The 26,157-nt window shown below is 41.3% G+C and overlaps 3 protein-coding genes across 3 annotated transcripts; 2 read left to right on the top strand and 1 right to left on the bottom strand.

Moving 5' to 3' along the window:
- The first annotated feature begins 8,557 nt into the window (after window positions 1–8,557).
- Window positions 8,558–13,648, top strand: LOC115809488 (alcohol dehydrogenase 1-like). Its single transcript, XM_030771160.1, has 9 exons — window positions 8,558–8,662; window positions 10,641–10,742; window positions 10,993–11,134; window positions 11,532–11,619; window positions 11,725–11,944; window positions 12,141–12,401; window positions 12,573–12,705; window positions 12,874–13,012; window positions 13,100–13,648. Exons 1-9 carry the CDS (start codon window positions 8,645–8,647, stop codon window positions 13,131–13,133), a joined length of 1,137 nt encoding a protein of 378 aa, XP_030627020.1. The 5' UTR covers window positions 8,558–8,644; the 3' UTR covers window positions 13,134–13,648.
- Window positions 13,649–15,082: 1,434 nt separating this feature from the next.
- On the bottom strand, window positions 15,083–20,766 carry metap1 (methionyl aminopeptidase 1). The gene is made up of 11 exons (XM_030770971.1): window positions 20,633–20,766; window positions 19,329–19,380; window positions 19,034–19,143; window positions 18,832–18,892; window positions 17,358–17,449; window positions 17,071–17,154; window positions 16,827–16,965; window positions 16,498–16,629; window positions 15,999–16,142; window positions 15,728–15,793; window positions 15,083–15,343 (listed from the first exon to the last, which is right to left on the bottom strand). The coding sequence occupies exons 1-11, from the start codon at window positions 20,744–20,746 to the stop codon at window positions 15,177–15,179; spliced, it is 1,161 nt and encodes a 386-aa protein (XP_030626831.1). The 5' UTR covers window positions 20,747–20,766; the 3' UTR covers window positions 15,083–15,176.
- A 744-nt stretch (window positions 20,767–21,510) lies between these two features.
- Window positions 21,511–25,429, top strand: lrit3b (leucine-rich repeat, immunoglobulin-like and transmembrane domains 3b). Its single transcript, XM_030770970.1, has 4 exons — window positions 21,511–21,626; window positions 22,573–23,036; window positions 24,072–24,377; window positions 25,053–25,429. The coding sequence occupies exons 1-4, from the start codon at window positions 21,511–21,513 to the stop codon at window positions 25,427–25,429; spliced, it is 1,263 nt and encodes a 420-aa protein (XP_030626830.1).
- Window positions 25,430–26,157: the final 728 nt, after the last annotated feature.

Here is a 26,157-nt window from a genome sequence, read left to right as displayed (position 1 = left end):
CAGTTGCAAAAATTTATGGGGAATAGGTCAAAAGATCACTGATGCTCTGTTCTTCCTTTAAGGCAAGTGTTTCTATGAAAGTATCAAGATTTTTTTTTTAAACATAAAGTTTTGTTGATGTTGTTGTTGCGTTATCAACAAAAAGGTTGATAACACACAACAACAATTTAGCCCTTTTCACATAAAAATGATGGACTTTCTGGCCTGAGACCACAGGGGCTATCATTATTTCCTGTTAATTACTAACTAGGGGGTGTGGTCTCAGTTTTGCTTGCCTTCACGAATTCGCCATCAATTTCGCCAGTCAGAGCGAATTTCGTCCCCAAGCAACTATTATGCTGACTGTGCTGAACCGAAGTTGTCCGTTGACGCTGAGGAGAAGATGGAGATGGATGAGGAAGGCAAAGTAGTAATGTCAACTGAAGCCCCCACCAGCGATGCTAGTTCATCCTCCACCAGTAGTAAGAAATACAATTTTAACCCAGAGTGGCAGAGAACTTTCCCATGGCTCATTTTCGTGGACAACTTAATGTACTGCAAGTACCGCAAAGGGCAGAAGCAAGCAGGCAACTCAGTCTTTATTAAGGGCAACCCTAACCTTAAATGCGATACCGTACTGAAATCGTGGAGGCATGCACTGTACTGAGATGCATACATCGCCAGAGAAAACAAACGTTCAGGAACCTTGCAGGCCGCTGTGAGAAGACAGGTGCCGCTCTCCGAGGAGGAAAAGAGGAGACAGCTGAAAATATGGTTTAATATTGCATATTATATTGCAAAAGGAGAGGCGGCCTTTGTGAAGTTTGGACCGCTTATTACCCTGCAAAAGAAAAATGGGGTAGAAATAAATCCAACATATGACAACTACAAAAGGTGTGCAGAAATGATTGGACAAATTGCAGACATGATGAAAGAAAGCCTTGCAGCGAAGCTGAGTGCAGCACATTATCTGGCCGTTTTGATCGACGGAGACAGTGACATGTCAAACACGGATTGTGAAATTGTGAATGTGCGGCTCTTGGAGAACAGAAAGCCAATAAACCTTCTGGTTGGACAACAGACCCTTGAATTCACATGCCCTTGGTAAGAAAGTTGTTCCTCCTTTTAGCATAATTTATTTTAGTGTAACGTTTTAAAATTATAAATAGTATTTGTAATTCAGAGAATTGAGTGTCAGTTTGTTTTTGGATCATTATGGAGTTTATGTTTTGCTTCAAGGGGTTTTGAATGCCACCAAGGCCAAATTTGATGCAGTTTGCCCAGGGGATGATGGAGGGTGGATGAGAAAATGTGTGTCTTTCCGTGCAGATGGGGCCTCTGTAAACATGGGCACCCATGGGGGTGTGATTGCCCTCCTGCAGGGCGAGGCAGGGAGCCATATAATCCCAATACACTGTATGCAACACAGGTTTGTAATCACAACTAGTTATAATGCTTCTCTCATCAAATTAGTAAAAAATGTTAGGCAACATAGAGTGTGTGTGAGTGAGTATGTGAGAAAGAGTGCATTGTGTTTGAAGATACTTACCTGGGAAATGTTGTCTGCTTCTTGCACAGATTGGAACTTGCGATACTCACCCTACAGAAGACGGAACCTAAGGTGTCGGTAGTCTACAATCTCCTGCATTTAATTTGGAGAACCTACCACTTCAGTGGCAAGTCGAAATGAGAGCTCTATGCTCTCAGACAAGAATTTGGAGTGGAACTCATTGGATCCCCCACATACACAGAGCTTTGAAGGTGTTGCTGCGACATGGACAGGACACGGAGCTCACAAGTGACTATGATCAATACTCAACATATGGAGCATCTGGTTCTTCAACATATGGAGCATCTGGCAGCCTCAGTATCAACTTCTGTTGAAGTTCAAGGGCAGGCAGAAAAGGTCAGATTTCTATTGATGATCAATAACCACAACAGGTAGATAAATTAACTTAATAAAGTTTAAGCAGTTTTGAAGAATAGGATCAAGGATCAAACATAACTTTCATAATCAAATAATTAACAGATGGCTAAGCAGTATATTTTCAACTTATGTTTTTTTTTTGTATTATTTATTCACTCACTACTCAACAGATAAAGATGGAAGTGGAGAGTACACTTTCCAGTGTATTTTGCCACTTTCTTTGTGACCTGTTTGAGGTGCTAGCTACCCTTAGCCTCACACTACAGAGCCACCTCAGAGCTGGAAAAAAAAAAAACAGTTACCACACTGGAGGCACTAAAGATAAAGCCAAAGCCAGGTGGCCTGCTTGAGAAGATCCAGACCTTATTTGCTTAGCAGACGAGGGCATCCAGACATTCTTTCAGGGTGCTCAATCCTGACACACAGCCAAAAGAGCAAGCCAACATACTTACCTTTGGAGATGACAGCATGGTAGACCTGGTGAAGCATTTTGAGAAGCCTCTAACAGGGTAAAAATGTATTTGATAAGACACTCCAATTTGTCCTGAAAACTTCTAATGGCTGATACCTTAGTTAGCCTGCATACTCATTCCAAAGGAAATATTGTCTGCGTTCTCGCCATGAGAGTGGAATTACCTTGTCTTGTTGCATCTGTAAGGCCTATCTATAATATGTCTACTATCAGTGAAATGTCCATTAACTTATACCAGTGGTTCTCAAACTTTTGAGGCTCAGGGCACCCCTATACGCAATTTTTTTCATCCATGGCATCCATGGCCCTACTATAAGTATTTTTATCATTATAATTATTATCACTATTGTTATCATTATTATATCATTATTATAAGATGATGATGGTGACCACAACCGTCAAATGTCTTTTTTTAGTTCAGTAAATCATATACATTCAGTTAAATTCAATAAATTCCATATGATGGCGCTGTTTTCTCAGTTTCCTTGACAGCATCTGACCTTAGCATTACTCCAACAATTTTCTTGCAGGCTGGTAATATGAGCGATTCCGCAATGGTGTGTGGCTTTTTAGCTCTGGCCACTAACTAGCCTCTTGTGCTTTGTCAGACACACTGACAGTTGAAAGCATGCGTTCACTCTCTGTCTCATTTTATGATTTCAGATTCTTAAAATATTCAAGTCTTTGGACTTGGATCCCAGATGCTTTGTTTCTAAGTGCCTTGCTAATTTGCTGGGTACCATCACTGCATTGGACCACTTCTCCCTTCACATCAGGCATACCGGTGTGGGGCACGTAACTGCACAACTCCAGTGGAAACCATACTTCAGGTAACAATCGTTGTAAAGCCTCAGTTTTGGCTGGGGGGATTGCAATGCGCTTCCGTATATAAGCAGCAATCTTGAAGTTAAATTCAATACCTTCTGAGACCTTTTTTAAGATCTTTTTCAATATATTTTAAGACATTAACGCCACTTCGAGCTGTAACCTGTTACATCAGCACACGCCTTTAACTTACATTCACTATACATTGACTTTGAGATTGCAAAACTAAACAGTCTTAGTCTGCCATGACTTGTGATAACCCTCCTTACAAATACCTATCAAGATTCATGGCATGTGCCTCAATTCAGTTGCTTTGTCTTCTGACAATTTTTTAGTTTGCACCAGCTCCTGGCGATGTCAGAGTCGGGAAACATTTTTAAAAATGTCTGAAATTCCTTTGTTGGGATAGAGAGATGTGTTTTATGGCTGTGTCGAGACACCACAGAACTGAGCACAGTGTTGATGTGGTGCCCATCGTCACCCTAAGGTCTGCAGAAAATGAAGCAGCGGCTTCATTACAAGGGCTACGTAAGGTGGAGGTACTGCCTTCACTGCTATAGGAAGAAATAGTGCTTTGCTTACTACAATCTGAATTTTATGTGTATATATTTTATTCTACCGCAAAGCTGTGCAACTTAGTGCATAGTAGATGCTTATGTAGAATAGTGATTGGAGAATAACAACTAAGGATACTATAAACCTAAAATAATACGTTTTAATAATGATAATAAAAAAAAAGGATCTATAAGTATAGCTATGAAATGTCCATATTCCATAACTGGTGCTAGAGTGAGGGATTTGATCCCGAACATGCCATAGAGGCTGGCCCAGAAGATGCTGAAGTGGAGGAGACTGAAAAAACCCTTGAAACTATTAAAGCTCTGAGACGAGTGCCAGTGAGGATGAAACTATTGGACCTTTTGTGGCGTACTGCGTCTGCCATGAGAAGGTGAATACAAAAGCCATTCCACTGGATGTGGTCCCAATCAATTGGGGAGATCCATGGCCTATATGTGGGATAGAAGATGTCCAGCGTTCAGATACCAGTGACCTTCGGGGACCAGCTACACAAGATACGCAGAAAAGCCAGCCAGCATCTGCTGTCCATGTATGTACTGTGCTTTAGAGTTAACATACTGTACCGAAAACAAATTGCACTGGCCTTGGTTGTGTGGCTAATAAACAATCTAATCTAATCTAATCTAATCTAAACTGAGTTTAAAGATCAGAGCCATGGGGGACTTTTTTCAAAAGACTATGCAACCCTTGCAGGAAAGCAATGCCTTCAGACGCTTGTGAGCCTATTCAGGTATCGTTCCCACCCCTGCTGGGGAGGAAAGTCTAGACACCTGGAGGAATGCGATTGCTCTGACAAAGAGAAATGGAAGAGGATAATAGAGAGCTTAAAGGGTCCTGCTTTTGAAATAGCACAAGCAGTAGGTCAAATGGCCCAGATGCTTCCCCTCATGAGTATCTCAATGCCATGGAGAGAGCATTCAGCTGCTCAGAATCTGGAGAAGATTTGTGTTTTGCCCTCAGGGCATTACACCAGAACACCGGGGAAAGGCTCTTTGAGTTTTTAAGATGAATGGAGCGGCACCTTAACAAAGTGGTCCATCGAGGCGGATTATTACCTTGACAACGAGACTGTGCCTGTGAGGAGCAGCTTTTGCACGGAGCAGTTCATTCAGACCTCATGCTCTTGCAGCTACAGCTACGAGAGCGGAAAGAGTGACCTCCGTCGTTCCTGCAGCTCTTGAATGAGATTTGTGAGGAGGAACGGCAGCAGTCAGTACCAAAGGCTGCGTTAGACTTTCTCGTTGTCCGTCATTTTGACGGACAGGGTCGTAAAAATTCCGTCATAATCTGTTATTACCCGTCATTTTAATTTCATTTTTTAATGACAATAAGACATAGTTAATAGCATATAATTTTCATTCATTCATATTCATTTTTTTTATTAATATACAGAACAAGGTCATAGATTATGCATTCATAAGAGCGTGGAGAGAAAAGATGAATGGAGACACCGACTGCGCGGTCACTTTTCATGTCAACCCCATACAAAGCAGATGAATGATTTTTGTTTTCCCCGCAGTGACAGCAGAGGCCACTAAAAACACTGTGGCCATTGTGTCTAAACAGGCAAATATAAACAGTGCAATTTTACGAAATTAGACAATTACAATTAAAATATGAACAAACCATTTCCAAGAAACTAACTGAACTGAACTTAGCCCACCCGCTGTAGCCTGGCCTGAACTCAAACCTTGCTCCTGGTCCGCATGGACATAAACTAAATGCTCGCTTGTGCCGCTGGCTGATAAAAATGATCAGTATTACTTGCTTGTCCTTCATCGTCTCGGTATTCTTTTTTTTTATTTTTCAAAAACACATAACACAAACAAACATTTTCCCTAACATTTATGTGTAGTTATTTAAGAGTCCTCACCAAGATAACATGACATAATGTATGCATCATTACTCTTGTGATTACAATTATCTGATAAACAGGGCTCTTCTTCATAGGCAAAAACTCATAGGCAAAAACTATATAATAGGTTTTTGTTTGTTTGTTTTTTGTCATTGAATAGTTATTACTTTGCATCTAATCTGTCTCAATGACTGCTTTCAATGTAGCATATTCACATCTAGTTTATCCCTGTACCAGCACACTTTCAGTTCTATCCAGTGCAAGCTATGAGAAACCATTTTTCAGCCACCATTTGGTGTCATCTGAAACACGCCATCTTAAGAGTAAAGGCTGCTGCTGAATGAATACTACATAACTGTCTGCAATGAGGACTTGAGACTTTGGGCTTTCACACTACAGGTTTGAGTTAATATGTTCCTTCGGTGTGACATATCTGCTAGTTGCAAAGCTTAAACATAAACAATTTTTTTTTTATGTTTTTGGGGTTTTTTGGGGTTTTTTTTTTTTGAAGGAAAGGATGTTTTCACGACTGAGTTTGTCAACTATGTTACGGACAACTGGATTCATTAGTCATTACAGTCATTTGATTAAATCCTGCATTTCAAGTAATATGCAATTTTAAGGGTTTTGAATCTATTCTGCCATATATACAATGATGTTTTAAGAATAATTTTAATAATTGATTTTTTTCAGATATGTGTGATATGTTCAGCACTGTCATTAAGGACAGGAACATTTTTATTATAAAACTACCATACAGGTCATTTTGATTGTTTTAAAAGATGTCATGCAAAATTCCAACCTGTGTAGATGTACAGTATACTTTAAAGGATATCAGAAGCACAAGTTTGGTTATTTTAAATTTAAAAAAATGAGGTGTAACATAGTTGACAATGAAAGTCTTTTGCATAGTTTGTCTGTTCTTTTTTGTTTGTTGAGTAAATATCTCAGTTTTTGAATTTCTCTGTGTAATTTTGAGTTTTCTCTTCTGACCTTTTTTCTTCCAGCTTTTTTCTGTCTGAAATAAGCAAAAGACATTAATTTTACAGATAATATACTGTGTGTATATGAATGGAAACCTTATATTTGCTACACAATTTTCCTGTTGAATACGTAAACCTGTTTCTCTCTTGGTATCATAAATCTCAACTTGGCTGTCTGAACTGTCTGGTGGTGTAGCTAAGTTGTCAAACCTGTGCATTCTTTCTTTGCTTCTCTGCTATGCTTTCCTCCAGTAGGCTCTCTTGCTTCTTTTTTCTCCCTCACTAATCTCTGCCACTGCTTTCACCTTTCCTTGTGATCTGAGCTTTGTGCCATGTCTCTCTCTGCTTCTCCAAATTTGATGCCCCTCTTGCAGGCTCAGCGTCCCAATGAGCCCTGTATGTCTGCTGTTTCTCCGCTGCTGACATCTATTTAAAACGACTGGATTTTTTAAAAAAATGTGTTGATAAGGGAGAAAGGGAAAGTGTGCCCACATGAGTAATGTGTGTTGTGACCTATTTAGACTGATAATTATAATGATGTGATAATGATGACTGGTGATGTAGACTACTGGGTAACATAATTGACAGGTAAGATAGTTGACAATCTCCTTATTTTGACCCATAATTTCAATGGTAGGCCTTGCCTGGCTGACCACATGTCATTTTCTTGAACAGGTCAATGTTAAATTTGAACAAATTTGAAATTTGAATTTAAATCATTGAAAAAATGTTAACCATAACAATGAACTTAACAGAACTTTTGCAGACATTAATAAATTAAGATATTTAAATTATTTAAATGAGAAAATCAATTTAAAAAAATATTCTTCTTCTTTAGTATTTAGACTTCTGAAATAAATAAAAAATAGTTGTTGCTGACTTCAACAGTTTTTATTCTTTATTTTGAAACCAAGACACCCTCAATGGAAAAACAGACATAGCAAGAACTGTCAATTTAGGAACATCGTGGCAAATTTCATGCTAAATGAAGCATAGAATGGACATAATGTTTGTGTGATATTATAACATGCTTTCCATTAATAAGTAAAATATGATCCTTTTGAGGTAAATAATTAGAATAAATATAATTATCATCAATGGACTGTGCCCCATATTATAGAATGACTCAACTACAGACATGTGAGTCACAGTTATATTTACCATTGCTTCATTTAGGCAGAATAAGTTAAATGCTATAGTGTAACTGCTCATTAATGTTAGCGGTCTTCCACTGACAAACATGCCATTAGTTAACTTTGTTGGTAACCTAATTTAGCAATGGACATCAGCTGCTGTAAGCTATGTTGCCAGAGAATTTTTAGAAGTGACGAAGGAGAAATGATTGTTTGTTCACTCGCTAGAACTGCCACACTGTTTCATGTATAAACCTACAATCAAGTTTGTCAACAGTTTAGCCTTCCCCACTCAACTATCGTAGCATAATACATGTGATACGTGTTACTATGAACACAAAATCAAAGTATACAAAGTATACAGTTCTACCATCCATGGAAAAATCTATTTGATCTTGTTATTTTTGTTTATTTATTTCCTTTCTCTTGCTCCAATATCCAACTTCCCTTAACTATTTAAAACACAATAAACAAACAAGCAATTATATTCATAAGGTATTTCTTTTAATATATCCAGATAATGGAGTCTTAAGGACTGGTTTAGTGAGTGACTCAAGTATTCTGTAACCCTTAGTGTGATTTATTTAATTCAGTCAATCATTAAACTTGCTGACTAAAAGAATTAGGAGAGATCTACCATTAGAAAAGAACCCAGGCCTTTGCCTTAAATTAAATGAGGGGTAAAGGGCATTACATGTGTGTGTGTGTGTGTGTGAGTGTGTGTGTGTGTGTGTGTGTGTGTGTGTGTGTGTGTGCTTGCACGCATGGTTAGGTGTGCAGCAGGAGGGATGGGGTGAATTACAGGAGCTGTAATATGTATAAATAAGTCAGCACCCAAGAATTTTTCCATCTGTGTGTCTTCTAACAGACAGTGATAGACGTCCTTGAGTAATGGCTACTGCTGGAAAGGTATGTAGTCTTCACATTCTCCTCATTTTGCATCAACATGTTCTACTGCGAGGGAACAGAGAACCTGTTACTGAGCTTGACTGCACCTCTACAGTATGTTTGTGGTCAGTTTGACTCCATTCTGCATTTACATAGAGTAGAAGTGTTTAGTGAGCTTGAATCTTTTTCCCCCTCATTTATGTACGTGATAGCAGAAAATATACACCTCAATGTATTTGCAAACTGCTATGTGCAAAATAAGCTCAAAAATAATGTTCTTACATTCTGGGGGATGGGATTTTCTTGCACAAAACCACAAAATGAGTTCCATAAGTTGATTGATTTTTTTTTTTTTTTTTTTGGTTCTTCCTCATATACGCAATACTAAACACATACACATCCAGATTCAGTATTTTTTTTAGCCAGGGATAAACATGTAGTTAAAGATAAACTGATTCTGTGGAAATAATCACTGTTCATCCGAATAGAACAGCACATTATTAGTTCTTTTCATCTCTTGCATGTATATACTGTTTTCAGAGGTACTATGAAAATTGCTACGCAGTAGTGCATATGTGGTCCATGAAACACACACACACACGCACACACAGCCACACATCCAGTTTCCCAAAGAACTGACCTTTGTGCACTGTTAGACACAAGCTGTGTATTTTACTTGAGGGCTGTGTAAGCAGACTCAGGGTTGGAAGAGGGAAATATTGAGATTGGCAGGTCTTTTTACTGGATCTGCTTCTCTTTGTCTAGCAGCAAATAGGAGGAGACTTTCCTATGCAATGGGGGAAAAAAACTATGACCATGAATTGCAGAATTGTAGGCTTTGTGCTTTAAAATCATACTACAATACTCAGTGGGGATGGGATAATAAATCGAAATTCGGTCTGTTCATAATACAGAGACACATAGGACTACTTAATGTATGATTCATGATGTCATGTTCGTCATTTAATTTAAGATGTTTGATTAACTTTGCTGAAAGTTAATTGAGGTAGCTTGTATTTAGGACACTTTTGTTGTATTTCTGATCATTATGAGAATTTCCGTTGTTACTTTGATCTCTTTATGTGTTGTCTAGTAGAGAACTTTATTTAAATGAGAATTTATTTCATATTCTGCATGGCTAAAAATTAAATATCAATTCTGAATAGTCATACTGTCACTGAACTGTTACTAGGCTCTATCAAATTGTGGTGATATCAAATCGCGAACCGCATAACATACATGAACCGTATCGTGAGATAACTATATCAACCCCTCCCTAGGCCATTCACATCAATCACTCCAAACAAATTCTAAACCATAGTCTCAATCCAGTTTTCTGCTCTGCCAAAGAATATACAGGAGACACTTGAGAGAGTCTGAAAAAATCTGTCCTGAGAATTTCCAAGAACGCCCCACAAAGACGACAAAACAAAATGTCTAACGCAAAACTATCTTGGCAGGGTCTAAAAACACTACGATGTCTGAGAGAACATAATATCAGTATGGTTGCACAAAATTTTGTCTTCAGAACACTTCTCAGTAACAGCCCCAACATCATGGGAATATTCCCATAACCTGAATTTTATGGCTTTGTACAGTAATTTCATTTCACTGGCTTTGTACCTGTACTCTGCACAACGACAATAGAGTTGAATCTAATCTAAAAGGACAAAATAAATAGAGCCAAAAGGTGAAAGTCCATTTAATCTTTTACCACTGTGCCCTGTTAATTTTAGAAAAAGTTTTGCAAATCTTGTTTTAATTTGAAAATATATTTAAGTCTAAACTTTACTTTACTTTAAGTCTCTACTTTAATCAGGATGGCATCTATATGGAGAGTTCTGTGCTAAAATTGAACACATAATCACCTGTCATTGAAGTAAATAGGAATTTTAGAGAACAAAAGTTGGATGTGGACTACACATTGTGTATCTCATGGTTTGACTGTGACTGGGTCACATTGTTGGAGACATTGAGCGTGTTACCTGTGTGATTGTAGGTTATTAAGTGTCAGGCTGCTGTTGCATGGGAGTATAATGCTCCATTGGTTATAGAAGAAATTGAGGTGGCACCACCCCAAGAGAATGAAATACGCATAAAGGTAATCCAAAGGTCACACAGATACAGACACAGACACACGCACACACAGACACAGACACAGACACACACACACACACATATACACACATGCACACACATACACACACACACACACAAACACACTTATTTATTTATGTATGTATATTTATTTACATATTTATTTGCTTGCTTGTTTGTTTAGTTATATTTTTGTTTGTTTATTATGCGAGTTTGGCCTGTAGTGGGTTTTTTTTTTTGGGATTCTCTTGTAGGTGATAGCCACAGGGGTGTGTCACACTGACCTGTACTATCTGTATGAAGGCAAGCACAAAGCTGGCTTCCCAGCTGTCCTAGGTCATGAGGGAGCTGGTATAGTGGAGAGTGTTGGACCTGGAGTCACTGAATTCAAACCAGGTCAGAAGAACTCGGCACAAATCTTTACTCTACCCTCCTCTTATCTTCATTCTTCTTTTTCCCTCATGTTTTCAGCTTTAAGTTGTCAGATTTTACACACATATAAATTTCTCCATGAAACATGATGTCTTATTTAACAGCAGAATTGATCATTCTAAAGTAAAGTTTGTAAGTCAAAAGCAAGGATTGTACAGAGGGAAACAGGTCCACTGATTATTCTGGATGGTTTTCCACTCCCCTTGGCTCTTTGTCTCTCTCTGCCTTTGTTTCAGTTGTTACTAACTAATGTGAAATAGATGTTTCTGCAATTTAATCTGTGTGCAAATGTATTCCACAGGGGATAAGGTGTTGAGTATTTACTCTGTGTTTGATACTTGTGTGCATGTGTATTCCACAGGGGATAAGGTCATTCCTCTCTTCATTTCGCGATGTCATGAGTGCAGATTCTGCAAGAATCCAAAAAGTAACCAATGTGAATACAACTGGTAAGGCAGTAAGACACATACACACACACAATGCACATAGGTGGTGTACTTGCCTAGACAATTCCAGTGTAAAATCTCAGTTGAAACTGGTCTTTGTACCGGCAGGTCGTCTCAGAAGAGTGCGGTGATGTGCGACACTGATTCACGCTTTACTTGTCGGGGGAAAGTGATCCTACAGTTCATGGGCACCAGCACATTCTCGGAGTACACGGTCATGAACCAGATGGCTGTGGCCAAGATTCACGATGATGCTCGACTCGACCGGGTCTGCCTCCTTGGCTGTGGCATCTCCACTGGTTATGGAGCTGCCATCAACACTGCCAAGGTGTGTGTCACTGTGTGTCTGTGTGTGTGTTGGGGCCGGAAGCCATGGATCTGGCTCCAGTAAGCAAGTGTGTGTGTGTGTGTGTGTGTGTGTGTGTACATGTGAGACTCTGCTTGGGCGGTATTTCTGGCAGGAAGTGATGAGTCCAGCTGAAGTAATCATGTGTATATATATATTCATGTGTGTCTGTGTGTAGGTTGAGCCAGGATCTGTCTGTGCAGTTTTTGGGCTGGGAGCAGTGGGACTGGCGGCCGTAATGGGCTGTAAGAACGCAGGAGCCTCCAGGATAATCGCTGTGGACATCAATGAGAAGAAATTCGAGAAGGCAAAGATCCTCGGAGCTACCGACTGCGTGAACCCCAAAGCACACACTAAACCCATCAATGAGGTGCTTGCAGGGATGACCAACGGAGGAGTGGACTTTTCTCTGGAGTGTGTGGGCAATGTTGGAGTTATGGTGGGTTTGGAGAGACAGTTCTTCATAAATGTACTCATGCTCTCCCATCTCTAGTTCAGTTAACTGTGTTATTCTCTGTTTTTTGAGGTATTCTTTTCATATTCACTTTAGGTTCCACTGTATTGCCATTCTAATGCGTTAATGCATTGTGTGTGTGTGTGAATGCTTTAGCGAAGTGCTTTGGAGTCGTGTGTTAAAGGCTGGGGCGTCAGTGTTCTGGTTGGTTGGACAGATCTCAGTGATATCTCTACTCGACCTATCCAGCTTCTCACTGGCAGAACCTGGAAGGGGTCCTCCTTTGGTGGTGAGTCATCAGTCAGTCCAAAACATACATGAGGACAGACGCCAAGGTTTAAAGGTTGTAAACCACAACAGTCTGATGTACTAAGCATTTCTTATTTGCATATGCTTTTAGGAGTTACGCCTCTGAATTTGTGTACTCTGTGTATGTGTGTGTGTGTGTGGACTGCAGGTTTTAAGGGCAAAGATGATGTGCCCAAACTGGTTTTGGACTATATGTCTGGACACATTAAACTGGATGAATTTGTGACTCACACTATGAAACTGGACCAGGTCAATGATGCCATTCACCTCATGAAGACTGGAGGATGGTAAGAGATCTTTTCCTCTTTATATTTTTCCCCTTCATTTTTCTCGTTTCTCAGTATTCACGGTAACCAATTTCTCATTTCTTTCAGCGTTCGAACAGTGCTGAACTTGTCGTCCAAATGAGAAGTGGACAGCTGTTCAAACTCATTGCATATTTCCAAGTACACAAAACATCTCTTGTCCAGTCAATCAAGTCCAACATATTTTTAATGAGTATATAATGTTTCCCCTGTCTGGCATTTACCTGTCATATTACTGAAGTGCGTATGCAATCCGCTGTCAGCCTGTTCTTTCTAGGTCAGGTTGAAGGACAGTGGAAAAAATGTATGGCTTATTTCCAGGAGGTGATTTTTTTTAACATGGCCCAATAGTCACTGACCCCTTGTTAACCTGCTCTATAGAGCAGGTTAACAAGGGGGATGCATTCTGGTCATTTTGCTAACAAGGGGGATGGCATCCCCCCTCATCCCCCTATAAATCACCTACTGCTTATTTCTACATTTGATAACTTGCATTTTATGGCACAGATATAGCTATGTAAACAATAGAATACTGCTGAATGGCTGCACTCATTCACAAGGCCTCTGTTTTTGTGATAGACATTCAATAAAACTGAATTGCTACAACCAGTGATAGTTGTCCAAGTGTGCATTTTCACTTACAAATTACACTTTGACCCAAACCTGTGCCGGGCTTTGTTAACAGAGCGAACTGGCTCCACCTTCTGGTTAACACATTTGCACTTAGCTTTATTACAGACTGCCATTGAGACCTCAGTAATACTTGGAAAGATGCAGAGGGAACACAAGGGGCAGAAGTGAAATATGTGAAACAGACCCCTTTTCTTTCCTCGGCTTTGAACTGGTTTCATGTCAGTAGTTACATCCGCCACACTGGAACTCCAGCCTTCCTCCAATCAAATGCCTTCATTTGTGACTGGACACAACAACTGAATACAATGATAGCAATACTACACTGATAAACCTGTGGTTCACATCTCTTTGAGAATGTTTAGTTGTTTTTCGTTTCACAAAGTATATACTATTTTCATTGTGCAGCAAAACAGAACACTTGCCTCAGTTTCCGGCAGATAAATCACCTATGACATGAGGCCCCGCCCACCCCCCAATAAAAAAAAGACAAATCAGTAATCATTCACAAGGAAAATGCTTTAATTCAGCTTGAATCCAAAACAATGAAACTGATTTAATCTCTTTTGTTGTCTGTTTCAAATAGTCGGACAGCACCAGTTAACGTTTTCCTGCAACTGCTGTTCCAGCCCTTCTGTATTGCCATCGCCCTAGCAACACATCTGCCAATGACAGTACGTTTTCAATGGCCAAGGCTTCAGTCAATAAGAGACCAAAGGCCTGCGTACAACCGCTTTTGCTAACAAACAGAAACTTTTGTTACCAAGCTTAATAAGACCGTTCTTTCAAGTTTATTTAAAGACAAAACCAAAGTGACAGTAGAGTGATGTATATGGGGCTGATGTGTGCTGGTAGGACATAGAAACACAGTCAGACTGCAATTACATCGTGAGGCACTCTCTTAACAGGAGACAGTGGACAGAAATCATCTTTGGGTTTAACCATAAAACTCAAAACATCTGAGAGAAGGATAGAGAGAGACAAAAGGGGCAAGTGAGGTGGAGAAGAGGGAGAGAGAGAGAGAGAGAACGAGAGACAGTGAGAGATTTATCAGTCGCTCACTGAAATTTGAGCTTATCAAACTTCATCAAAATCTGCTTTGACACGAAGTGACCCCCTTGTGTTGCACACACATACATGTGTCAATCACATACAAGCAAACAAACACACGCACACACGCCAAAACAAGCCAACGTGGCAGACCTAAACAATGTTCTCACACATACTCTGCTGACTCCTGAGCAGACAGAGAGAAAGGGCACTACAGGCAGGTGACAGGTCAGTGCTTCCAGGACCAATCAGATTCAAGCTGAGTCATGTGACTGCCAGAGGACATTCACATCTTTTTAAAAAAATCTCCACCTCCAGCCCAGACACTCCGTTAACACGGCTTCTCGGCCAATCACCACCTTTCTAACAGCGATCCACCACGTGATTGGCCGATTGGTGATAAGGGAGCATGCCAAGTACATCCTCCATGGGGGGCGGGCGGAGGAGCCTGTCTCACCCCATCCTTCTACATGTATGAAAGGAAGTGGGCCCTGCCGTTGTCTTCGAGGCGCCGTGTGAGGATGTCACAGCCTGTCTCTGTCACCAGGAGTGTGTGTTCAAACTGAGCCGATCGCTTCCCGTCACGAGTGACGGCCGTCCATCCATCTGGCCACGTTTCATCCTGCCAACCACCTGCAGAGAGAGGGAGAGAGAGAAAGAAAGAGTGAGAAAGACAGATGTATTTACAGGGAGACAGACATGAGGGGAAAAAATATCATTTTTAAATATAAGATACTTGCGCGTTATCCTGAAACAGAAAAGTATTTTGCAGATTCAAAAATACGCTTTAGTCTCCAAATCTGTTCTGTCAGCTATATACCTTGAACAGACATGACACTGGGCAACAGATATAAGTAAACTGAAGTTTAGATCCAAGTGATTTTGAACCACAGCAACCCATAGCACCAGCCCTGTCCACATGCTAGACAGAAACAGGGGACTGACTACAACAATAATTCACTTGCATGTCCAATACACAAAAGACAGAGGTGAGTGAGTATGTCTGGTCTCTCTCACCTTCACATATCATAGGCTCAATGGTGAAGACATGTCCAGGCTTCATCACTCCAACGGCTTTATTCTCTACACACACAGCAAGACAAAAAAAAACCCAAAACAAAAAGAACACACACACACATCAGGGATGGAGACTGATGGTAGCATCAGGGTGTTGTGTGTTTGTGTGTGTGGACCTGTTTGTAAACTGTACAAAATGTTCTGTAGGATTTACAATCACTGTATTGCTGTTGATCTGTGTTGTAATAAAGATGTGTGTGTGTAAACTCACTGGCGTAGTGCGGCACATTGGGGGCAGTGTGGAACAGTTTGTGAATGCCGTGTCCACAGTAACTCCGCACCACGGAGAATCCGTTGGCCTGCGCGTGCTTCTGGATGATGTTTCCCAGCTCTCGATACCGGACACCGGGCTTCACTGTCGGAACCATGGCAACAGGAAAAAACAGTCACGACACTGATCACTCGCAATCCCAATCGCTTCAATGCCAAAAGAGCAGGGAGGCAAGACAATACTGCCCTCTAGAGGTGCAAAGCAATGAAATTTTAATTTTATTTACGGTGGCTCAGTTTTTTTCTTGATGGAATAGAATTCTGTTTAAAGCCCTCTCCCAAACGAGAGTGCACTAACTCATTAGTAGTGTAAACATTTTGAAAACATTTTTATGGCAAAAAAAAAAAAAGGCAAATAAAGCCCAATTGAGTACTACTGTATACAGACCAAATTTGTAATTCAGCTATCATGTGAAGCGCAGCTTCAAACGGTCTCTTACCAGAGTCTATGGCTTGCATGAGGCATTCATAAGTGGTCTGCACCAGTCTCTTTGCTCCCTCGTCTACCTCTCCCACAAAGAACGTCTCGTTCAGATCTCCATGGTAACCATTGTGGTAGACGGTGATATCCACTGTGTGAAAAGATAAGTTTACCTGTTAGAGAGGTGTGTGTGTGTGTGTGTGTGTGTGTGTGTGTGTGTGTGTCCGTATGTGTTCTGATTAATATGCCACGTCTTGAAGAGCCCGTTCATCTCAGCTTACTGGAGTACATGTTTGTGTGAGTGTGTGTGAGTGTGTGTGTGTGTGTGTGTGTGGTGAGTGTGTGTACCGTTGAGGATGTCGCCTTCTTGTAGAGCACGGCGGTCAGGGATGCCGTGGCAGATGACCTCATTCACAGAGGTGCAGCAGGATTTGGGGAAATTGTAATAGTTCAGCGGCGAAGGGTAGCAGTTCCGTGCTATACATGCCTACAGGATAGACAGAGCCACAATTAAGAGGAGGGAGAGAGAGAGAGAGAGAAAGAGAGAGAGTTTTGAGGACAATTTAACTCTGAATTGGTGGATAATGCTCACCTGATGTACTTTGACGTCTATCTCTTCTGTTGTGACTCCCGGTTTCACCATCATGGCAGCAATGTCCAGCACTTCTCGAGCCAACTGAAACCAACAATTAGACCAATCAGAAAACGGAACCGAACAAATTAACCAACCAGTTATCAGAACATCACAATTCATACAACTGTAACAGAATATTGTGCATGCTTCTTTCAGAAGTGTCATTGTTATAATTATGTGACATTTTTAGGTAGCTTTTTTGAAAAAGAAAAAGAAAAAAACAAAAAGAACACTGAGGTATTTACCCTGCAAACCACCCTCATTCCCTCAATGTCTTCAGCATTGAGAATCTTAATCTGTGATGTGCCTTTCAGAGTCTGCTCTGACTCCGACATCCCTAAAAATCAACAACCAATAAAAGAAAGAAAAAAAAAAAAATCTAATTAGCTCACACACACAAACGGAAACCCCTGCTATACAAACACACTGTTCACTATACAGTTACACACACCAGACTCAGGCACACTAATCTTCACTCCTGCACATCCAGACATTCCCAGCAGCAAACACACACACACAGCTTTATAATCACAAAATCAGCAGAAAAAGACCAGCCATGCGAGACAGACAACGTAGGCAAGCTACTCTATTCTTTCTTTCTTTCTCTCTCATACACACACACACACACACACACACACACACACTAAAGAACAGCTAACACCCTGTGTAGTATACATATCCTAAGCAGTCACAGAGTACCACTAAATGCTTGTACCACCACAAAGACACAGACAAGTCTTTCTCTCTTTCCATCACTTGCTTTCTCTCTTTCACACACACACACACACACACACACACACAGAGCACCAGTGTCGACTACGCCACACGTACACAGGGAGCGGCGGGACCTCATACCTGCCAACAACCCAACCTCTGCTGCTGCAGTGAGCAAGAGAAGAGCTTCAGACACACACTGCCGTGCCGTGCCACACAAACACACACACGCACTACTGGACAAGCAACACGCTCTCCATAACACACACACGCACGCACGCACACACACACAACTACCACATAAACAGTGACATATGACTAGCAGCCTATACAAGACTACCGTCGGACAAAAAAAATACTATCAGGCTCACTCGCACGATTTTCTACAGACTATCTAGTGTGGATTGAGGGGCTCACATTAGAAGGTTTCTGGCTTTAAGCTAACATGAGCATCAGTTTTATGGGCTCAATTTGAAGGGAGATTCTAAAAAGCGTAGTGTTAACTATCAGCACGACTGTTACTCACGGGCAGAATCTGCTGCGTCACGTTGGGGAGACAAACACTATTTGACCTGCTCATGCTTCCATCATCTTCAACAGGACATTACATTACAGACGTACATATCGCCAAAGACATGTTTGTATATGGGTGTGCGCTGAACATGTGAATGCCTAACCTTTTGACTTTAAAAAAAACAAAAAAAAAAAACAGGGAAAAATGTTATCCTAAAGCTATGCAACCCTAAAAATACATTCACATTCATTGCCATATACTCCTTTGATATGGAGGTCTTCATGCAGGAAAAAAAAAAGAAAAAAAGAAAAAGGGAGGGGGGGGGGAGAAAAGCTGACATTAAATGATCTGTAACACTGTGAAGGGCTGTCCTCTGACTATACAAAGAGTGTCTTGGAGCTTTGGGAAGTGTGTTATTCATGGAAGCTTGTCAGTGGGTTTGAATGGGCACTGACTTCACTAGTGCGAGCATGCACTGACAGTATACTTACCCAGAGGGTGATCAGCATAGTCTGGTCTCTGGATATGACTAGGGACAAGCCGCAGGGGTGTCTAGGAGAGCACAAAGTCAGAGCAGAGAATGGAACATGTTTCGATCTAAAGCAATGGAAGGATGTCTGAGAACATCTTTATTGTTTTTTAGGTGTTTTTACTCTTTATAGTGTGTGTGTGTGTGTGTGTGTGTAGTCGTACCAGCGGGTAATGAGGACGCAGCTTGCCAGTGTAACGGTAGCCAGGCCAGGGGTCTGTGTTGGTCTCCTTCTCAACACAATTCTGTCCCTCATCCTTTGTTTTATCCTCCTCTGCAAACAAAACCATGTTACGCATTAGCAGATCAGACAACAGCTTTCAGGTATACTGGTCAATGACAACATCGTATTACTAATGAACTCAAAGGCTAACTTCCCATGAGACTGGTTGTACTTTACACATACTGGTGTAACAGACATCCAACATCTAGTCTAAATATGAGTTAAATGTAACTTACTAGCTTTCTTGTGAAGCAGTTTGTGTGTGGCCCAACCACCTTTGAAGCATTCCTGAAATATTGAGAGTGCCATGAAGATCAACAGAGACAAAGTTTTTGACAAACTGGAGATAACATATCTAAAATATTTGTCTAAAACAGCTAAAATATTACAGGACGTTCAGTAAGGGAGCAATAAGCAAAGCACTACTACAAGTCTTTTATTGTATTAAACACGGTAAAAGTGGCTTTGGTCATGGCTTGGTTCGTCTAAGGGCTGTAAACGTTCAGAGTGCTCTCAAAAATACCACACGAAGAGACAGAAAAGGTATGGTAAAAAAAAAAATATCCCACTTGACTTTCGGGCTTGCGCCCGTCCAACCATATATTAACATCCTAGTGAGCAGCAAGCTGTCAGCAAGCTAATGACACCTTCCTCCTGACACCGCCATTGCATTATACATGATTTTGCTGGCAGACGCTCTTATACCGAGCGATTTAAGAGATGAACCTAGTGTCAGGAATCAGACAGCTGAGCTGGCTACAGCTGAACGTTATCATTCAGACAGCTAGCAGGTTATAGTTTGCTTGTACAGAATGCTGATTTGCAACAGGTGGTTGGGGTAAGGGTGAAATCACATGGGCAACGATACAGGCGAACCGTCAGCAAATCCAAGAATGAATGAACAACCAAGCGGCGCGACCAGTAAAATGTCCACTAAACGCACCGTCTTTTAAAACCCACTGCCCAAGTTGACTCATCTTCACCACGCCACCTGCCAGTCAAAGAGCATGTGGCGAGAGGCACAACTCCTGGCATAACTCTAATACTAGCATAGACGTTTGTACGTAGCAACTGAGTAAACTGCTCTCTTAGATCACAGATGCGAGGTGAGACAAAGGCAGCTTGGCCGCAGCTTGACAACCTTCGGTGTCTAACAGTGCTGGCTGGTAGTGGGTAATCTTACAGGCAGTACGAACTGTTGGCTTTAGCTTTTACTGCCTGCCAAGCCAGCAAGTAGCTGACACTAGTTGGTTAGCTATCAAGCTGAATGAACAGGAGTGATTCTCATGCCATTTCTAGTACAAGATTTATTTAAATGAATAAAACAGAATTCCGAGAATCACAGAACAGCCCCTAGTCCCAAAAACCGGCTGGAAAAAGAGGTGCCGCTACACACAAGGGCAACCTCGTGAATATTGAAAACCGTGGCTATCCTAGCAAGCTAAATTACTTAGCATGAACACAACCATGCAGGCCGTGGCAAGCTAGCGCAGGTTTGGGACCGTTATATTTGTAACAGAGGAAGATATTACCACCGTACCTGAGAACAGAAATATGAGCCTTGGATGCCGAGTTTGATACAGGTCGGGCACTGGAGTTTCGCCTCTTTACTGCAACCCTCCGTCTCGCATTCCCGAGTTTCCACTGCCGCCATGCTTTCTGTCTGGAGACGGGAAGTGGGAGGGTTGCGCTAACAGCGATCAGGACCTCAGAGGACTAGACTGTCAAGAGCCTCCTCGCAAATGCCTGTTTCCTAATTAGGGTATTAACTTAGTAATGCGGTGGTGTTTCTCCGCTATTATTTAAACTACTGTCTTTACATGGAGGAAACAAGGGTCACTGTCACATAAGTGCAGGGTTGCGAACAGACAGCAAAAAGAACTGTCAGAAGAATAAAAATGTCTCCGTGTAACTCTCTAGTAATTTTTTAACATGATACTTTTTGTACAAATAAATCCCAGAATTTGCATGCATAATTAGTTACAGTACTGTGTATCACTCACACTCATTAATATGGTTTAGCAATTTTCAGTTTCAGTTTGAGTTAGTTTAATAGAAGAATTCGAAGAAGACCAGAAATGTTTAAAGATGAACAGTAATTGGTAACTGACAGAGGAGAATCCAGTTTCCAGGGACAGCTGCCCATAACAGCGTCCCTCACCCTACTACTAACTTGAAGCATTACAAAATAAAATGCATAAAAGGAAGTGGTGCTGTCACTCTCTGCTGATCAAGGCTGGGTGAGGGATGACCTGCTCTTTGTTAGTGTAATCCTCCCTAATCCCTCCAGTCTCTCTCCTGATCTATGACAGAGTATTAGGGGATGCCACACTCACGTTTAAACATGAAGGATCAGGGTTACTTTTTGAGGAGCTAGTGAGTGTTTATGTGTGGGTATGTGTGTATCAGTCCACAGTTATGCATCTGCTTCTCTATATCCAACTTAATCTATGTTTGGTGTTGGTTGTCCACACGACTTGTCCTCCGCTGTGCACCTGTGTGTATCACAACCGGAGCAATGGGACAGAACTCAGGTAACATCTGATTTATGTGCTCATTTTGTTGTCTGTTCGCTTTCTGAGCTTCAGTTGTATGCTTTCACTGAAGATGAAAAGATCTTTCCCACCATGTAACCCCCTCCCCCCTTCTCCTTTAGTTCAATTCAATGAATCTGTATTGCCACAACCTTTTAAATGATATTGCTGAAGTATCGCAGTAGTAAACAATATAGTTACTAATATGCACAATATATTCTAAAAAGATATTGATATCATTTTATTTTACTGTTATAGTATATTGTTACTGTGTGTGTGTGTGCATGAGCATGACATCCAGATTCCCTGTAGATAGGTTAGTATGTATCTTTGTGTGTCTGTGTGTGCGTGTGTGTGTGTGTTTGTAGGGGAGATGAGAGAGACTGTGGGGAGGAGAGAGCAAAAAGGCCTCATCAATCGTCTCTCAGGTCATGGCAGGCAGCTATATATTTAGCAGCTATTTACATTCATCTCTCTTATCTAGCGAGACTCTTCTTTATTTGTCAATGTGGAGAAGTCAGGCAAGAGGTGACCAATCATTTCAAAAGTTTCATATCTAATTTGTTCATATTTACGCATTCTGTAAGGCAATGCAGCTCTGTCTCCAGTGCTCCCTGGCTGCACACAACATGTTCTCAATGGGCAGCCAGATCTGTCTGTGATGCCTGCTCTCTGTGACCAGGCTGTGCCCACTGAGTCTATACATCTTCAGTTTCTTCCTCAGTTTGTGATAATCCACATTGGTCAAGTAGTTTACTTCTACCATTAATGTAATGCTTCATGTGTGATCTTTGTAATGTTCAGTTTACTGGGAAAAAAACTGGAGTTGTCTGGTTTTTTTTTTTTTTTTTTTAAAAAAACCTGATTTAAACTGTGTTTTCTGTTCAAGAGAAGACAGGAGGGAATGATTTTTGCGGTTTTGTTTGCTCCCTAATAGCATTTTCAGGACCGTGCTGTGTAAGGACCCAGTCATCACGACCATCCCTGTTAAAATCCCACCAGACACGGTCAAGTTTCGACTGGAACGCACTCCAGTCTCACGGGTGCCAAGAGGAGCTTTCTCTAACCTCCCAGAGCTCACATACCTTTGGCTCACCTACAACTCCATCTCCAGCCTCCACCCAAGGAGCTTTGCGAACCTCTCTGCCCTCCACGAGCTGCGTTTGGATGGGAACCTCCTGTCTGTCTTCCCCTGGGCGGGATTAAGGGACATGCCTCGACTCAGAACGTTGGGTCTCCATAACAACCGCCTGTCGCGAGTCCCGACACAAGCGGCGCGTTTCTTAGGCAACGTTACTTACCTGGACCTGTCGAGCAACAGACTGAGCACGCTGCCCAACGAACTGATCACGCTTTGGCCCCTCGGCACACCTCGCAACCCCTCCCGACCCCAACGCTCTGTGGTGTTAGGTGAGACAGAAACACACACAAGAGCTCATACAAACAAGGTGATGTTTGAACTGGGGATTTCTGACATGCGTTTGGTTATCTGCGAAGGTTGTTGTGTGGGAATATCTCTCCCAGAACACCAAAAATAAAAAAACTTTCTTGCCTGGTGGCTACTGCCACTCTGTTTTTCATGGGGTTGGAAAAGTGATCTTTGCCTCACCGAGTTCTGAGCTATATGAATCCTTATAGAATGCAACCATCACTCTGACTGTACACTGTAAAACATTTGCAAAGCTCAGGTAACTGATTTCCCTGCATTCTTCCAAATTTGCTCAATTCTTACAGAGAAACGTCTGTGAACTAAAAATGCTGGTCCCAAAACCAGTGTTTTATGATGGGCTTAATGTAAAATTGAACTTTGAAAAAGATCCGTGTTGTCCTGTGCTCAGACACACATGTACACATACACACAGACACACACACACACACACTCACTCACACACAAGGGGATTAAAGATTTTAATTGTGTTTGGAGTCTCTGTGGCTAAGAAACCTAATTGACCTGAGGTTACACACACACCTGGGCCTAATTTACGTAATCTACGTCTGAGTGTGGATCATAGTGTTAGCTGGCTGGCTCTGTTCAGGACTTCTCTGTATGGAAATGTAATCTGATCAAACCTGACACAGGTTATGTAACACTACCTCATCAAAGTGAAGCAATCCAAGAAACTGTCCCTTCTCTCGCAATTTCGGCAGAAATATCCACAGTACTCTTTTCATTTGCACTAAAACACATTTTAAGTAAGTTTTAGTGCTGTTCTAAGAGTGCGGTAGGCTCACGCAACTATATGAAGTATGTTTTTGTGGTCCTTTATGTCTAGGATTAAAACATGTTTCATTAAGAAAGTATTAAACTTTTACTCTATCACTCTAAAACAATGAGTGAGAAATGACACATACCTCATACAGAATTACCACTCTTTCTGTCTGTCTCCCTTCTCCCTGCCCCCCCCCCCCCCCCCCCCCCCCCCCCCCCCTCTCTGTCTCTGCCAGGTCTGCAAGATAACCCCTGGGTTTGTGACTGCAGGCTCTCAGTCTTGTTGGATGTCATTAAAGGCCCACAGTCTTCTCTGGTTCTGCTGGACCGTTTTCTGACGTGCAGTGGTCCAACTGAGCTAGCTGGGATTCTGTTCCAGAATGTCGACCTTTCCCGTTGTCAGAGACCCACTGTGCTGACCTCTGTCACAAAGGTCACAACTTTACTGGGCAGAAATGTCATACTGCGCTGTTATGCCACAGGTTTTCCAACTCCTGCCCTCATCTGGATTAAATCAGCTGCACCCAATGTATATAACACAGGTACATACAAACTTTACACACACACACACACACACAAACACACACATACCCCTCTCTCTCAGACCCCCCCTTCTCTCCTTTGTGACTGCATCAGGAGTTCTGTGTTTCAGAGCTTTGCATTTCTAACATTCTGCCTGGGTCTCTTTGATGTTCAGACTGCTGCAGACAGACATGGAACAGTACACAGACTGAGAAACTGCCTAGGAGACTACCAAGCTGTAAGTGCGTTTTTATACCAACAGCAACACACTGCAGGAATGTTATTAGTCTTTCTAAAACCTACTTTGATATAATAATTTTATCTGGCCATTAATAGAGTGACTTACATATAATATAGTATAGTATTTCACATTAATTCCACAATGCCAGGAATGCTTTTTAAAATGCTAACTTGTCATCCACTTGTCACTGCAGCTGTCATAAGAATGTATTACTTTGTATATCAGTGTGCTTAAAACGGACAGAAGGTGCTACATTCATTGGGAGAGTAACAGACTGTGCTACAATATAATAAAAATGGGTTTGAACTAAAGCTTTGTTTCTTTTAGCTTCTTTTTTTTCTTTCCCTTTTGTCGGTTATTTTGTCTGTTGGGATTGGCGACTCAAATTAAGTGTCCGGCGCTAGGCCGTCTGCATCTGCCCTAATTGAGTCTCGCCTCGTTGCTTCACCCTTAGACCTTCAGGAGTCTCCCCGGGTGGGAACCCGCTGGTCTGTGATCAGCCTGAATGGAATATCGTACAGAGACGCAGGGGAATATCGCTGCCGGGCGGAGAACATGGCCGGAGTGTCGGAGGCATCCATCAGCCTTAATGTGGTTGGGGTGGTCGGTGGGGATTCTGTCTCAAAAAGATCAGACAAAATCAAAACAACCACAAAATTTCCCCCTTTGGAGAGAAGACTCAATCAAGAATTTAAAATTAATCCTAACATGCTAGTTAAGAATCTCACTGCCCTTCTGTCGTCGCCTAGAAGAGTCCTGACCAGACCCAAAGACGGCAGAGACAAGATGAAGAGAGATCAAACAGCAGGATGGAACCTACAGCAAAGCTGATTATCCACCCAGCACTTCAGTTTTAATTCACTTCAATCTGAATCAGTTCAACTCGGTTCAGTTCACTTCAGTTCTGTTCAGTTGGTTGTCATGCTCAGAACATACGGTGGAAAATGAATGTGAATTATTTTGCCTTTATTGTGAAGTTTTATGCTACCTGTCTAGAAGCTTCTGTTGTCATTTTTAAAGGGACTGATTGAAAAATGTGGACTTGCTTCCATGCAATACACAATCTGGCCTACAGGGGGCAACTTTGACTTAACTAGAATGACTGACACGCACACATATACACATTTCTTCTCTCTCACTCTATCTCTCTCTCATTATCTCTGTCTTTGTCTCTGACAGATATGATAATAAATTAACCCAGAAGATAAGTATTGATTATGATTTTTCTTTTACACTGAATCATGGATATTTTCACCACACAGAGCAATTTGTGGTCTGATTTTGAAACTTTGATTATGAAATGTGAGGGGCATGTACAGAATTCAGCCACTTTATTTTTCTATTTCCCCGCTGTAATTGATGTTGCTGTTTGCTAATTTGCAGTATAACAAGATGTTAGAGAAGAGTTTCAATGTTATCGAGCGATAGCTAACGTCAAATAGAGCTACAATTATTGCTAAATATCTAGGGTTAGAGGAATGGCATTGGTTAATAATTTCCAATGGAAGCACATCCTTTGGCTGCTATTCTGATATTCTCATTTGGGGTTGTGTAGACAG

Source organism: Chanos chanos, chromosome 4 (genome assembly GCF_902362185.1).
Source record: "Chanos chanos chromosome 4, fChaCha1.1, whole genome shotgun sequence".
Classification (NCBI taxonomy): Eukaryota; Metazoa; Chordata; class Actinopteri; order Gonorynchiformes; family Chanidae; genus Chanos; species Chanos chanos.
Note: the sequence above shows the minus strand (reverse complement) of the source record. Positions and strands in the feature narration are given on the sequence as shown.